Source organism: Phocoena sinus, chromosome 7 (genome assembly GCF_008692025.1).
Source record: "Phocoena sinus isolate mPhoSin1 chromosome 7, mPhoSin1.pri, whole genome shotgun sequence".
NCBI lineage: Eukaryota > Metazoa > Chordata > Mammalia > Artiodactyla > Phocoenidae > Phocoena > Phocoena sinus.
In genome coordinates this window covers 59616852-59633901 of record NC_045769.1, presented here as the reverse complement: position 1 = coordinate 59633901, position 17050 = coordinate 59616852, and the positions used below count along the sequence as shown (strand labels likewise).

Below are 17050 nucleotides of genomic sequence, written 5' to 3'. Positions count from 1 at the left end.
TGTTGCATCCTAAATCATTCTGATACTTAATCACATCTCCTGGTAATCAGCTGATAGAATATGTTATATTCTTGATTAGATTATAGAATGGGAATACTAATTACTTAATTTCAAATGGCTTAGAATAACTGTGTCAGGTTACAGAAATATAAAGAAAAAATTTTTTTCTGGCATCCTTCAGTTACGATGTGACACACCATATAGACAGGATAAAAAGAAGTGTTTTAGTTTAGCGAGAGAAAGAAGAGTTTAAAAAATGCTTGCTAAAGTTGCATTCATAATTTATTTCTTTATTTATGTATGTTTATTTTTGTACAATATTATATCTTCTACACATCTTCCTCCAAAAGGAAATTTTAAGAGATAATAGTGACTGGAATTAATAAAACACTACCCTGCCTTAAAGAACTATATTAAAATTATGAAAGTATGTGAATAAAAGCAATATTTAAAAATAAAACACCAAGTAGTGATTTGGCTTTTTGGAAATAACTTTAAAATAGTATTCATTTGGACCATTTGAAGGCTTTCCAATGCTGCTAGAGAAGAAAAATAAAAATATTTATTTTGAAAGTTGTTTGCTAGCACTAAACACAAGCAAGCAATATTTTCCAACAGATTAAAGATAAACTAAGCATTTAAAAATTCCTGTTCTTGGGCTTCCCTGGTGGCGCAGTGGTTGAGAGTCCGCCTGCTGATGCAGGGGACACGAGTTTGTGCCCCGGTCCGGGAAGATCCCACATGCCGCGGAGCAGCTGGGCCAGTGAGCCATGACCGCTGAGCCTGCGCGTCCGGAGCCTGTGCTCAGCAATGGGAGAGGCCACAACAGTGAGAGGCCCGCGTACCGCAAAAAAAAAAAAAAAAAATTCCGGTTCTTCCTTTCAAATATATGAATTGTCTAAAATCCTTTTAAGAAAAATCATACGATGGAAGATATGTCACTAACACCAATGTGGAGACATTTCTTAAAATAAAAATTACCGTATGGGCTTCCCTGGTGGTGCAGTGGTTAAGAATCTGCCTGCCAATGCAGGGGACACGGGTTCGAGCCCTGGTCCGGGAAGATGCCACATGCCACAGAGCAACTAAGCCCTAGTGCCACAACTACCGAGCCTGCGTTCTAAACCGCAAGCCACAACTACTGAAGCCCATGCTCCACAACAAGAGAAGCCACCACAATGAGAAGCCCACGCACTACAAAGAAGAGTAGCCCCCGCTCGCCGCAACTAGAGAAAGCCTGTGCAGCAATGAAGACCCAATGCAGCCAAAAATAAATAAATAAAAATAATAAAGTTCCCTTAAAAAAGAATTACTGTAAAATATAACATTTGGGTAACTAACATTAACATCCTAAGGCAATATGGGAACACAAATCCATAATAATTATTCATACACCAAGCCACTGTAAACCTAAATCATTTCTGAAGACCTGAATGTGTCAAGAACTTTGACAATTATGACTGGAGCCAGGAAACTGTAGCAGTGCAGAATTTCTTATGAATTTCTCCAGTTACTTTTTATAAATGCTGTCTTGGATGACAGCTTAATGTGTACCACATGCAATATTTATTCTTCTTCAGTGTCAGACTGTCTAGCCATCCAAGGGAATACAAAGAATGTCACTTATTAGGATAAAAGCACAGGGAAGGTAATCAAGGACATATGTAACATCAGCCAATCATGCCCTATTTCAACATCCTATTCCATTCATAACAGTTCAACAATTACTTGCTTACTGATAACTTGCTTTCAGGCTGTTTGTGTTCACCGTAATGGTGGTTTGCATTTATTTTGCTCTTTAGAATTGGACACTTGCTGTGCCATACATGTTTGTCAAAACTTTGTATCTTCTGTCAGAAATGGCTTAGCATATCAAATAATTTCTATTTGTCAGGAACTACTAATACAACAATCAGTAACCCTTGATGTCAATAGGGCACTGAAATAACCATAAGACAGCAAATATATAACTAGTAAATATTTTACCAAAAAAAACCCTATAAAGTGATACATAATAAGAAAGTCGTTATTATTAAGCTGAAGCACACTCACATACATTCCCATGCATATAGCTAAGAATACTTAATAGGCATTGCTTTTTCTTTTGTTTTGGTTCTCCAAGATGGTAAAACTGTTAAGAATTTCGCAAAGTAATCTGGTGGTCTTTAAACTATACAGCCAAAATGTCTAAGTAATACCAAGTCACATTAAAACTTATACTTGGCCACCAATACAAATTTCACTTAATAACAGATTTAAAATAATGTCTCATCATATATCATAATCACAAAATGGGTAACTGTAGAAACATAATTACTTAATCATATTTAATCATTAAACTTTAACCAAATAACGACTTGAACTATTTATTCTAGTGACAATTTAAAGCTTTTTTTTTTTTTTTTGCGGTGCGCGGGCCTCTCACTGTTGTGGCCTCTCCTGTTGCGGAGCACAGGCTCCGGACGCGCAGGCTCAGCGGCCATGGCTCACAGGCCCAGCCGCTCCGCGGCATGTGGGATCTTCCCCCGACCGGGGCACGAACCTATGCCCCCTGCTTCGGCAGGCGGACTCTCAACCACTGCGCCACCAGGGAAGCCCAATTAAAAGCTTTGAAAAGTACTAATTTCAAGAGATCTAGACAACTAAGATGTTTACCTCTGAATATAGGAAAGGAAACAAACTGTTGGTATTCTCTTTTGGTCTCTTTTTCTCTTTTGTCTCAGATTTGGCCTGAAGTAAAGTTCTACAATGCAAGAAATATCCCATGCAAACTATTCCATACGATATATTTTTTTAAAGACTCACAAAAAAAACACTTTTAAATAATAAAAACATTATTACAAATTGTTCTTTTTCAGTCTACATCTACCTGAACTGTCTGGTAAACCACTGATTTTCTTAGCTACGTACGTGTTACAACATACCTGCTGACAAGACTAAGGAAAAATCCATTTGGGGAGAGATGGCAAGGTATAGGGATTAGTCTTGATTAATACAGGAGAAACACAGCAAGATTTTCTAACTGCTACTGTTCCATTTAAAAGTGTTCATGAAACAGTAAAATCTCTACAAATATGAAGTCTGGTACTTATATTTCTAAATAGACTTCTAACTGGATCACAAACTTAAAATAATTTTTTTTTTGGTAGGGGAAGCAGAGAGGAAACAAAAATACAGTGAAAGGAAGAGAAATGCAAGTGACCTTATCCTTGTAAATTTCAGAAGGCAGAACATTATAATATTATAAAAAATAAAAATATGTATAATTAGGAGAAATAGAAGAAAATGGCAAGTTGTTATCCTGTATTTCTTGAGAATTAACAGGTTAACAAAATGTTTTAAAGACTTGTTTTAACTTGAGCTCATGAGAGAAAAGTATAAAACATTTTACTGCATTTATAGCATGTTTTTCATGCAACCAAAAGTGCAAAAAAAGAGCTATGTTGGTTGTATACCAGTGAAAATTACAGAAAAGCGTGCTTGTTGGAAAGCAAACATAATTGCAGTGGCTTATGTAAGCAGGACTCAAATTAGTTAACAGAATTTATTGTGCAATTACAATTGCCAGACACTAATTAACTATAGATCTATCATATATACATTTTCATCAAATTATGAGAATTAAATTCCAAGACAAATGGATCTATCTACCACAGAATAATTTCACTTAATATATGTAAAATATTTTATTTAACCCTCATTATTCTGTAAGAAAGTTATTATTCTTCTGTTTCACAGGTGAGGAAACAAGGGCTATAAGGAAACCAACCAAACTATCTTGAGTCCTGCTTATATAAAAACACTGCATAAATGTTTGCTCTCTAGCTGGTAGGGATTTCTGTGTAATGTTTACCAGGATACAACCAACACAGACAACTCTTTTTTGCACTTTTTGTTTCACGAAAAGCATGCTATAAATGCAATAAGATGTTTTATACTTTCATGAGCTTGAGAGAAAGATAGATATTTGGGTAGATATTTGCCTTGTTGTGAGGATTAAACCAAATGAGACAACATATGTAAGTGCCCCAAAGTCTGGCATATAATAGGTGTTCAACAAATGGTAGTCATTATTCTGCCCAAGACTTGGATCTATGTGTACATATACATACATACATATGAATATGCATATACAATGTTCTTTCAATTATATTGCTATGTGTTAGTAAAGCATCTGAACAGAATATTATACAAATTATCTGCATGCACTTCAGCTAATAAAAGAGATACATACACATGCACATACATGCACAATTCCCTACTCCCAGAAAGGTCTCAAAAACACATCCAAGTAACTGAAAATGCAAGAAAACACAACAAATCACTATGTGGTTAAAAACAAACACACAAACAAAACCAAGTGGTGGAAGAATGTACTTATCTTAAAAAAGAATTGATAACATGTATTTTCCGCGTAAAAATATATAAACTATTTTAATTATTGACCCGACAAAGGGTTATTAAATTGGTACAGAGATAAGTCCATGATAATAAAGATAAGGTTTCAGGTAAAATTTTTATATTACCTTCAGTTAGCATTCTATAATCAGGTTATAGTGAAATTTTAGTCTCAAATTTTATAGTGCATGAACTATGTCTAAATGAAATGTATAGTGATAGGGAATGTGGCAAGTATGTGACCTATTTCTCAGGCCTTGTCTACCTTTCCAACATCATCAGTGCACCAATGCTGAGACATCATGGCGCAGTAGTAAAGAACAAGAACTCTGGACATAAACTGCTCAGGTTTGAAGCTTGGCACCATTCTTGGCTAAGTTCCTCAGTCTCTCTGTACTTGCTTTGACTTCCTTAAAATACTAATAGTACTTACTACTCTATAAGGTTGGTAGGAGTCTTAAATGTAATGCATATAGTTAAGTGTTCAGTACATGTTGACTGCTGCTGACTACTACTAACATAACAACAACACTTTAGGCGCATGAATTATCCGTTGTTGTTCTATTTCATGATATCCTCTCATTTCCCTGTTCATTTACACACCAACTTCCTTACCCCAGCAGTGAAGAATTGTTCTTAACAAACTGTATGGTATGCTAGAAGAAAGAAAAAAGGAAAATTTTGCTTATCATATTAATATATAAAAACTGATCTGTAGTTATAGCTGTTTTCTGAGGTCTAGTCTGTAGTATTATTTTAGACTTGGCAACTTGATGCAATTTTTATATCGGCTTCAATGAGAACAGTTGTATTTTCTCCACCAAAATTTTCATATATGGTATTAATATGTTTAAAAATGGATGCTAAAGGTACTAAAATATTTTGCTAAAGGTAAAGGTACTAAAATATTTAGTGCTAAAGGTACTAAAATATTTTATATGCTAAAGGTACTAAAATATTTTTTAAATGGATGCTAAAGGTACTAAAATATTTTGCTGTAACAGTATCATATAGTTAACAAAACTACAAGGCAAGAGAAAAATGGCAGCAGCAGAAAACTTATTATCCTAAGAAGAGCACATAGTTGTCATCTTGAGAATTGTTTCCTTTTATTAACTAAAACCCTAAACAATTTGGTGGAGATGTTATTTCCTGAGATAAAACATAGCAGAACACAAAGTTAATTAAAGCAATATTTTCAAAGATCTCTGAAGATTCACAAATATTTCTTGCAGTGTCGTGTGGAACTGGCACAAACATTCAAGTCAAATGGGTCTATTTCTTCTACTACTACAAGAACTTGGGCATGTTCTGAATCTCTCCAATTGTCTTATCTGTAAAATGAGCATGATAATATCTATGTTTCATAAATATCCTTAAATTTTTCATGTTTCATCTATTCTTCTATTAACATCTCACCAATTTCTAACCTCTAAAGGATGCCTGGCACACAGCAGGAACTCAATAATAAATGATGGTTTACTATGTATGTCTTTGGGTTTGGTACATGAAAAGCTAAGTCACTGTCACTTAATGGGAGGGTGGGGGCAGGACAGAGAAAAGAAAAATGGCACAATTTAAAAGGTAACAATTTTAAGTATAAATTATGTATGAAAACTACCAGTGACCTTCATGTTTCCAACATCCAGATATGCTCTTTGGGAAAAAATGAAACATCACTTAAAAAAAAAAAAAAGCTAAAAAACAATTACCAACAGACAGATGTTATTCGATCTTTTCCTTTTACATTTCAAAATGGACTAAACCCAAAGATAATTTCCACAGACTGTTCCTTTTAGAGAATTTCTAAGGAAAATGTTGACAATCACGTAGGTATATTGATGAGTACTCCCTTGATATTAATAACAAATACTTAAAGTACTAAAAAGGCACCTTTGTATCTGTATTAATGGAAACACAATCTTATTTATCTCTCTGCTAGCTAAACACACTCCTAAACTAAAACGCAGATCTCTTAATTCAACTATGAAAATGCTTCATTTTAGTAAAAATTCAATTCGAGGCCAAATAATAGTGTCATGGAGGCCATCTTGAGATTTGTCTGAGGATCCAATGAAGTAACCTAAGTTGAAACACTGTGAAGTTTTGATAAATGTTGGTTGTTATTATTCTTAGTAAAGTTCAATCTACTTATTTGAGGTCATACATCAAGGGACTTTTAAAAGAAGTGATTTACGAGTAGTAGTGTGGGGCAGATGAAATTCAAAATAAGTCTATATAATTGCAAATTTTACTTGAACACACTTAGGATGTTTTAATATGCTTTTTAATTGCAATGTATTTGAATAAAAACTTATTAGCTCTTTTCAAGTGGTCGTCTTCACATTTTATATTCTTTTTCGATGTTCCATCACATTTGCCTTTGCATTTGCTGTTCCCTCTCCCTGGACTAAGCTTTCCTCAGATCCTCCCTCTCTCATGGTGCACTCCCTTGCTTCTTAAAGGCCTTTCCTGACCACCCCAACTAAAATAGCACCCTCCTACCCTGCTTTATTTATTTATTTATTTTATTCATGCATTTATTCTTTCATTCATTTGTAAAAATCGAAAATGTTTTTTGGGAATTTACTATGTACCAATTACTACCCTAAGTTATCAAGTGTATCAATTCATATAACAGTCATACCAACTTTATGAGGAAGATAGTTATTATTTTTATTCTTAAAATGAGAAAGGTAAAATTTCCAAAAGATAGACTTTAAAAGCCAGATATAAAATTCTGGCAGCCTAATTTTCTGCCAGAATTTTATATCTGGCTTTTAAACTTCACCAGCACATTATTCATTCGACCAATATCCTCTGGCTGCTAACTAAATGCTAATTATGCATTATGCTATATGCTAGGTTTATTTGAAAAAAGAAGATAGAGTGATAGTCTTTCAGCAATAAAATTATATACAATAAAGAGGGCTGCGGCAAAGGAAATGGAAAAAAATATATTAAAATGTGAGAAATACTATGAAAAAAGTTTACCAAGAGTTAATATTTAATTTTGAAGAAAAAGAAGTATAAATCTTAATTATTAATGCTGAGATTTCAAAGATGTAGACTAGTATAATGATGGTATCATAAACATAGATGAGGAAATAAAAATAATCAAGTGAAATAGTGATATAAGTTAAGCCACTGAGGTAATCTATTTCTTTTTTTAAAATTTTTATTTTATATTGGAGCATAGTTGATTAACAACGCTGTGTTAGTTTCAGATGTACAGCAAAGTGATCCTAATCATTTCCTGACATTATATTAAATATTTGTTTGTTGGTTGTCTATTATTCCATGAGACTATAACCCTTATGGGGGCAAAGACTTTTTTTAATCAGTCTCAATGTTTATTTGCTTAGAAAAGGAAAAAGGAAGCATAGTACCTATCTCTTCACTAAGCTCACAGTCTTCATAAGAATACATAAACTTGAAATTTATATTCATATTGACAGTTTTTATGAAGTTAAGTGTCTTCTTGATAATAAGCATTAAAAAGACTGAACCAGGTACCAATGTGCAGCCCCAAATTTATAGACAGGGGTGTACTCAGAGTTCCTAAGTCAGTTATTTTGAAACATATTTTTTAGCAGAATTTTAAAATTGGTAATAAAAATGGTCACAGATACCAAAATATGTCTCACCCAAACTGTACTATTTTTACTACATGGTGGATTAAGTAAGATTTTGAGGGTGTTTTATAATCAAATGTTTTTGATGGGGAAATGCTTTCTAGGTCAATTTAGAATAAGGAAATGCAATTATTTTGAGTAATGTAATTACCTTCAAATATAGATATGCCAATTCTACAAATAAGTTTTATTTCTACTTTGTTCTCATTCTAGACAGAGCAATAGCTACTATGAGGAAGATAAGAGCATGGTAAGATCCAGAAAAGACTTATTTTAAAGGAGTAGAGATATGGGAGTAGGAATGAGAGGAGGGGGAAAGACCAGGTCTTATCTTCAATTCAGTCCAGAAAAGTGGCTCATGAATTATGTATCTGCCAACCTCAGGAATGCTCTGGATTGTCCCACGGTCACAAAAAAATCTTACCATGACAAACCTACATATGAGGGTTGAGAAGGTACTAGACATTTGCATGGGCATCTTTTCATTGTGAATTTGCTATAATTCACTAAAATCATAAAATTCTAGCACAAGAAGGGAACCTTAGAGATGATCTCCTTTAATTCTTTATTAACCTTCACTGCCTCATCCCCAACATACATATAAACATTCAGAAATAGAGAAGCTGTGATACAATGGAACTGTTTTAAAAGGCTTTAAAGAATAAACACCATTTTTTTTAAAAAAAATTATGCTATCATAACAAAGAATGATTTACTCTAATGGAAGCCCAGGAGTGACAATAAAATCCTCTAAGCTTCAAATGATGAAGTCACAGGGCCTAACCTGAGAGAGAGATGAGGGAAGAGTCCTATGGAAGATGGTGATATCATGGGAGTTTTATCGCTACCGCCACTGTGCAAATAGAGATGGTTCTGTTTGTTTTTGTTTTGGATGACAACTGTTTCAAAGCATAGAATTATAGCTGTAAACATATACATGATACATTTTGTTTCTTTATCGATATAATGGAAAGAAAAACCAAGGGAATGTATCCCAAAGATACATTTAGAAGACTTACCAAGTCCTTTTTCTATTACTGTATTCTTTTTGAGTTATGCTAATTAAATTTCGGAAATATTGTTTATACAGAACACATTTTATGTGAACATTCTGATGAACTGTCTTCAATACATGAATGGCTATATAATTTGCCTGAGGTTGAAGAACTAGTTAGCAGCAAATAAGGACCACAAAACTAGCATTTCAAATTCTAAAGTAGCTGTATTTTTAATACATCAAACTTCCTGATAACATACACTACCTAATTTACAAATAGACTATATGCTCTAAGTTTCTTAGAATTCACTTTCCTTACAGAACCAATGTTATCAATGGTATCCAGCATTTTGGTCCAGCCTTCAGAAGTCTATTTAACTTATAATGTAGTTGAACTACAGTAGTATCTCCAAAGGTAGATCTAGTGACTGGGGAACACAGGAGAGACCACAGAAGACAGGGGCACAGAAAATAATACTCCTCTCCTATTCTGCATAAGCAGGAGATATTAGGCAAAACATTGAAATTGCCCCAAATGGCACTTTCTCCTTTCCTTTTCTACAGCCTTCTCCCAGGAAAACACTGTTATTGAGATTGTATATACTACAGTTAGACTCCATTCTTCAGCCTTCACAAGGCCCTGCCCTATCTCTCATCAACAACAGTCCTAAGATTTCTGGGCTTCAACAGTTGCCTCTATCTATACCAACTACTACTCAAAACTCCCATTTGATGAGTGTAGTTTATCTCAACTCATAGTTTTAGAAACAAAATATGACTCAACAGTCCTTAACCTCTGGGACACAGATTTTTAAGAATATTAATAGACTTTGAAGTATTCACCAAAGTGAGTCAGGTAGAGAGGCAGAGAAACTCTCTGTGTACATGAATCACTCGTGATTTGAGGAACATTATATAGCTGTATGCCAAAGTTTGTCTTTCATTTCCTAGGTTATATATGTGTGTGCATGTATGGGGAATATATGTTTTAATTTCATGAAAGAATCCTAGAGAACACTTGTTTTTTGTGAAAGAGCTTTAGGCTCTTAAAGCTAGAAGAAAATTTGTAAAACTTCTCCCTATTATATGCAGTGAAATTCTTCAGTCACTTTAAAAAAGATGAGCACATCTCATAAATTATATTGCTCATAAATTAGTAAGTCAACAGATGGTGCTAATGAAGATAACAACTGACTCCCAAAAGTACAGTATCACTTTCTCAAATTCAGTGAACGATCTTGCAAAGAGAAATTATTGCCTATAAACTGTATTGGGCAAAAAGGCAAACAGGCCAGGGGAAATTCCTAACATGCCTAATATGGTGGGTCAATAGCATTATATCCATATAAAAAGATGTGCTTTCTTCCATAATTAGCTCTTTTTAAAAAAATTTTATTTATTTACTTATTTTTATTTTTGGCTGCATTGGGTCTTCGTTGCTGCACACGGGCTTTCTCTAATTGTGGCGAGCAGGGGATATTCTTCCTTGTGATGTGCGGGCTTCTCATTGCAGTGGCCTCTCTTGTTGCGGAGCATGGGCTCTAGGCACACGGGCTTTAGTAGCTGCAGCATGTGGGCTCAGTAGTTGTGGCTCGCAGGCTCTAGAGCTCAGGCTCAGTAGTTGTGGCGCATGGGCTTAGTTGCTCTGTGGCATGTGGGATCTTCCTGGACCAGGGCTCGAACCCGCGTCCCCTGCATTAGCAGGCAGATTCTTAACCACTGTGCCACCAGGGAAGCCCTATAATTATCTTTTTCAAACATGGAATCAGAGGTGTGATTTGGTTTCATTATGACTATGTGCTCTAGGGCACTAACATCTCTTGACAGGAATTATGAAATTGCTGAAAGAGTAACCAAAAACCACTTAATGAAACCAGAAAAGTACACAAGTATTATTACATGTACATACATATACAAATGCTAAAGGACATTCAAATAAAGATTCCTGAATGGCCAAAGGTCTTTTCCCTCCCACTTCTTTCAGCCTTCCATCTTTTGTAATAAAAAGATTGTCTTGCTTTAGTATATTTTTTTCACTCTCAAGATTTTGGCCAGAGAAATTAAGAAATATTCAACTCCACAAAATCCATTCACCAGAAATTATTGAAATCCTAATTCATAGTGCATATGGTACTGTTTCAAAGCTTTATCATAATACAAATTAAAAAGTAAATAATTGATAATTATCCAATAGCAAAAATAAGAAACTATACAACAGAGAAGGGGTCTTAAGAAAATTTTTTCTTTTTGAATTCATTTACAACTTACTTCAGTAAAATTAAGAATATTTTGGGGCTTCCCTGGTGGCGCAGTGGTTGAGAATCTGCCTGCCAATGCAGGGGACACGGGTTCGAGCCCTGGTCTGGGAAGATCCCACATGCCGCAGAGCAACTAGGCCTGTGAGCCACAACTGCTGAGCCTGCACATCTGGAGCCTGTGCTCCGCAACAACAGAGGCCACGATAGTGAGAGGCCCGTGCACCGCGATGAAGAGAGGCCCCTGCTCGCCACAACTAGAGAAAGCCCTCACACAGAAATGAAGACCCAACACAGCCAAAAATAAATAAATTAATTAATTTTTTTAAAAAAAAAGAATATTTTGTATAGGATTTACCAATTTAATCAATCCCATACTAAAAAAAGAATCACTTAGTTTAGGCTTCCAGAATATCCTTAACTTGTTCTATCACCCTTTTATATCTGGCAAAGCAGCAAATAAACACTAGTCCTCATAAAGCAATCTCCACTAAAAGTTACAAATTATAGCTTTTAAAATTTAATTCAGCTAAAAAACTCCTCACATGTTAAAACAAACTTAACAACATTACGTTGTGATTTCAAGAAGGTAGGAACACACAATAAAAAATGTTTTCTCACAGCCTTCATAATGTTAGGTACTTCAAGATGAAGCTGACACAACATTCCCCCCAAACCATAAGAACCACAAGTGATTTTTTAAAAAAACATAAATTATAATCCCAAAGAAACACTGCATGGATATTTCAGGGTTTTACTTTGCCAGACTAGCGGATGATAAAGTGAAACATTTAAAAAAAACCTTATACATGTGAATCTTGCTTTATATACTAGTGTATGTTCCTGAAAACTTTATATGAATTGAACCTAATTTCAAATCTACTTGGGAAGCTTTCTGAACTAAAATGAATAATTTATTTAAGAATAATTAATCATTCCCATTTTATTTGTTTCGAGTAAATAGAATGTATAACAATGTGATTTTTTTCAAAGCAGCATTATCTGTGTTAAATTTCTAGCTTCAATGAATAATCTTGCCAGAAATTGATGACTTCTTATAGTAGTTTTACAGAATACATCATGGCATTCCTGAAAGGCCAAGAAAATGCTGTGGGAAGAAGGTTATATTAACCGTCTACAAATATAATTGTGAAGTGGACTTTTGCTCACGTTGAGTTAAGTGTTTAGCCTGAAAATAATGGAAATCAGTGAATGATAGAAATCGGTGAAATTACCTATAACAGTGAATACTGCTCCTATTGATAAGACGTAATGGAAATGTGCTACTACATAACATGTGTTGTGGAGAACAATGTCCAAGGATGAGTTAAGTAGAACAATTTCTGTCAGACCTCCGACTGTAAACAAGAAAATAAAACCTAAGTCTCACAGTATGGCAGATGATCACTCAACATTACCTCTGGGGAGAGTTGCCAATCAACTAAATACTTCTACTCCTATAGGAATAGCAATAATTACAGTAGATGTGTAAAGTATGCTTATGTGTCAACATCTATACTTACTGTGAATATATGATGCACTTGCACAAGAAAGCCTAAGAACCAATCGATATTATAGCTCAAACTATCCCTATATACCTGAAAGGTACTTTTTTCCTGAATAGTATATAACATATATAAATATAATTTTATATTATATACACACACATTAAAAATTATATGCAAAAAATGTTCACACTTCCCCTTTGTAAATAGTTGCTGAGATATAGTATCTGTAATTCTTATATACAGTTCAAGATATCAAGAATATATTGGGCTTATTCCATGATTTTCCCCCTAACCAGGTATACAATATACAGTATCACCAAACTACATTTAATTGTTATGTACAAATTATGTGGAAAACTAACAAAAACAGAAAAGTTGGGGTAGGGCAGACAGAATCATAGTAAAATATGAATTAATAAAACATTTTTCTATTTAAAATTCATTTAGTGAACCTGACACATTGCCCTTGATTACAAAACAGCTTAAAAGACTGCAACTACTTGTCTACCTATCTTGAATCAATTTCAACACTCAGATTAATTGACTCTTATATAATATTAGAGAATAATGTTCAGTGACCACGAGCCCACCAGGGCATATGCAAATACATGTTTTACACACACATACACACACACACACACACACACATGCATACAAGAAGTCTGAATGTCTTAAATTTTAGTTATACTTTTCAGTTGAATATGTAGTATAATAAACAACAAAATAAAATTATCCTTTATCAACAGTTTTAAGAAGGATGGGGACAAGAGAACACAAAAAAGAAACAAAATTGGAAGCTATGTAGGTGTACAAAATTAGTTCTACCAATTTCATAATTGGATAGGATATACTACTAACAGAGCAGCAAACGTGCAAAGATTGAAATTTACACCCCTAATTAAGCAACAGTTTGGCAGGTCTAATGTCCTATACCAGCTTGATACCATGACTCATTAGGCGATCTCAAACGAAAATTAATACTACATGTAATAGGATCTTAGTTATAAGTAACTGATCATGTTTAAAATATGAAATCCTCAAGTGTTCAAAAATCATTGACATCTGCCAGAGATGATGACGACAACGACACAACAACAATTTCTGCATAGTTTTATTCATTCAAAGAACAACAATATATAATAATAAAAAAAAATTCTGTGGATTCCCCTTACAACATCTTGATTACTGTCATCTAATCACAACACAACTGTAACTAACCCGGCTGCCATGTTATTAGCTTCTCTTCAGGGGCTAGGTCTTAATCATAAATCAATGAAATGACTAATTCAACATTGTTAAAACCAGTGAGTAGATGCTTGGAACCATTCCGGTTTTTACATCTTTCAAAAAGGTCAATACACCTACTCAGTAACACAAAAGACTTGTCTTTCAAAATGCTTCCTTATTTTCTAGGACTTAAAAATTAACATGTTTCCATTTAAATTTAAAGTGAACTTTAGTAATTAAAACGTTCATTACTTCTGAAATAGTGACCCCCTAAAATATAGTTTGTCTTCCTCTTGTGGCCAGAATCACAAACTCCTCCTCCTCTTTCCTGACCATTTAAAATAGCTTTCTAGATCTAAAAGACCCATGAAAATATTTATTACTACTTCCTGCATCAGTGTTAATTTGCTACAGTAACATTACATAATAACCTTAAAAAACAAAACCTTTTTCTTTTGCTAAAGGAGCAACTTATGCAAATGGAGCTGAGATATAAACATTACCAAAAAACAAGATGCTAACACAAATTTAAAGGATTTAGTAATTAAAATATATTTTAACTATTTACATCTGCTTGCAATGTTATAAGTGATGAAAACCTAGTGTTCATATCCTTCATAATAAAAATTTATTCTGCACTTTAATACAAAGGCTATGTTGCATAAACAGATTTAAAGCTGTAGCAGAGTGGCTGAATGAAAGGAGAATGGCAATCTTTCTGGCTCCAGTAGATGCCATTCCCTATCACACAATGTTTCCCACTCATAAATACATGACAAATACTTCCTCAATCATTTTTTACGAGCAGGGATGCACAGGGGGTAGTCAATGGCTAGCTTGAGGGAAAATAGGAACAGCAGGCGGCAGAAACTGTACAGAAAATGGCTATGTGGTAAATTCTCTTCTGGAACATCACTCAGTTACCCAGTCTTTGATCTTTCAGCTACAATTACACTAACTTCCACAAGATCTGACTCCCCCCACCCCCACCAAACATACACACTACCCCAAACCAGATCATCAGTCATACACAAAATCTAAAATTTGATTTTATAAATAGGATCATCCATACCTCTACATTTTTATAAATTAAAATGTGCTATTTAGACAAGAGTTTACTTTCAATTGGCTGTAACCATATCATCATCACAACTGGTCTCACAAAAAACATGGGGTGTCTGGCGACAGCTAAATCACAGACTGGCGTCTCCCAAGCAGTCTGTCTACCATTAGGGTCTGGGAAATAGTATTTACTGTACAATTAGAGCCTGGGAGTTCTACCTGTAATCATCCAAATACAGGTGTGAGAAGCTCCTTTGGGCAAGGAAACTGACTCATCGCTTTTCATGTAAACTTTGATGTCTGTATTGTTTCACGGAGCCCTGGGAAACCTTACCATTCACACTACAATGAGATTTATTAACTGAAGTCAAATAATATATTTAAAATTCCTTCCCAAAGGTAACAATTTTTAACATATCAATCACAAAATTTATAAGAATTTTATATAAGAAACTAGACAGAACTGTTTATTTTAAAGTTAATTATCTACTGGAAGACACTGACCAGTCAGAACTGAATTTTCATGTCAGGTTTATGCTTTCTAGAACATTACAAATTAAGAGGCCAAATTCAGTTTCCTATCAGGAACACAAAATGTCTTATAGTAATATCAACAGGGCATTTTTAGTTGCAGTAATTTCACAGAATTTATTCTAATGATTTATTGGAGTTAACCATCTGACATTAATTATTGTTTTGGCTTCCAGTCTATGAATGTTTATTTTTCAGTTTAAAGCTTCTCACTCTTTGATATCATATGGAAATGAGAATTTTTAATGGAAAATTGAAACCATGTGCATCTAAGTACTTAATGAAGTACAGGGGAAAACAAATGAAAATATATTTTAGGAGAATTCAGATATTTTACTTTGGATAGTTTTGGTTTGCTTGTATGACTTAACAGTATAAAATACTGAGGGTCCAGTGAGTACCATGCCAAATGTGTACATGCCCTTATGTTACATAAACATATGATTTTTTGAAGTTACTAGTGAACTAAAGGAAACCTGGCACATTTTGGTTACATGTCAAAAATGACAATCAATACATGAATGCATAGTTTTTACCTTTGTGTATTTTAAAGTATTTTGAAACAAATACCTGGTCTTTCCCTCCACCATACCTTTTTTTTTAATTAAAAAAATGTTTTTTAAGGGCTTCCCTGGTGGCGCAGTGGTTGGGAGTCCGCCTGCCGGTGCGCGGGACGTGGGTTCGTGCCCCGGTCCGGGAGGATCCCACATGACGCGGAGCGGCTGGGCCCGTGGGCCATGGCCACTGGGCCTACGCATCCGGAGCCTGTGCTCCGCAATGGGAGGGGCCGCGACGGTGAGAGGCCCGCGAACCGGGAAAAAAAAAATGTTTTTTAAGTATTCAATCTGGATTTTAAAACTTATGCCCAGCTACAATTCCAAGTAGATATTTTAAAGTCACATATAAAATCAACAAAGCTAGAATTTCCTAGTTTAAAAAGTTTTATTGCTCTAAGTAGATTTATTCTCATTTTGCAAAGGAAATATTAATGTCTATTCAATAAATTTGATAATTAAATATGTATAATTCAATATTGCCTAATGTAATTCCTTTCTTTTTCCTCTTAAGTTCTCTCAGTGTAAATCATTAGGAGATTCCTCTCGGAATGTTAACACTAGGCAAAGCTTTCTCATCCATTTTAAACTTTTTAATAATAAGGAGAAAAATTTTAAATCAAACATAGCTGTAAGTACATATGTATGTGTGTTTGTGTGTGTTCAGATATGATATGTCGGGGTACATCTGGGGAGAAAAAAAACTTACCATTTGTTTTTCTTTCTAATGTAGTCTTTTTCAGAAAGATTAACCAAGTAGACCATTGGTTTTGAAGTCAGAAATAAGTGTTTATTCAACACTTCAATCTAAAGTGGGAGATAGAAAAAGAGTCCTTTTTAAAAGTTGAGTAAATATTAAGTCACTAAAGAACTTGAAAGAAAA

General features: G+C 34.3%; 1 protein-coding gene across 1 annotated transcript in view; it reads right to left on the bottom strand.

Moving 5' to 3' along the window:
• The window catches only part of OLA1 (Obg like ATPase 1), a 169558-nt gene that overhangs the window by 28772 nt on the left and 123736 nt on the right, over positions 1 to 17050 (bottom strand). Inside the window, 1 exon segment of the mRNA XM_032638235.1 lies at positions 16877 to 16974. Within this exon segment, the coding sequence (XP_032494126.1) occupies positions 16877 to 16974 (98 nt within the window).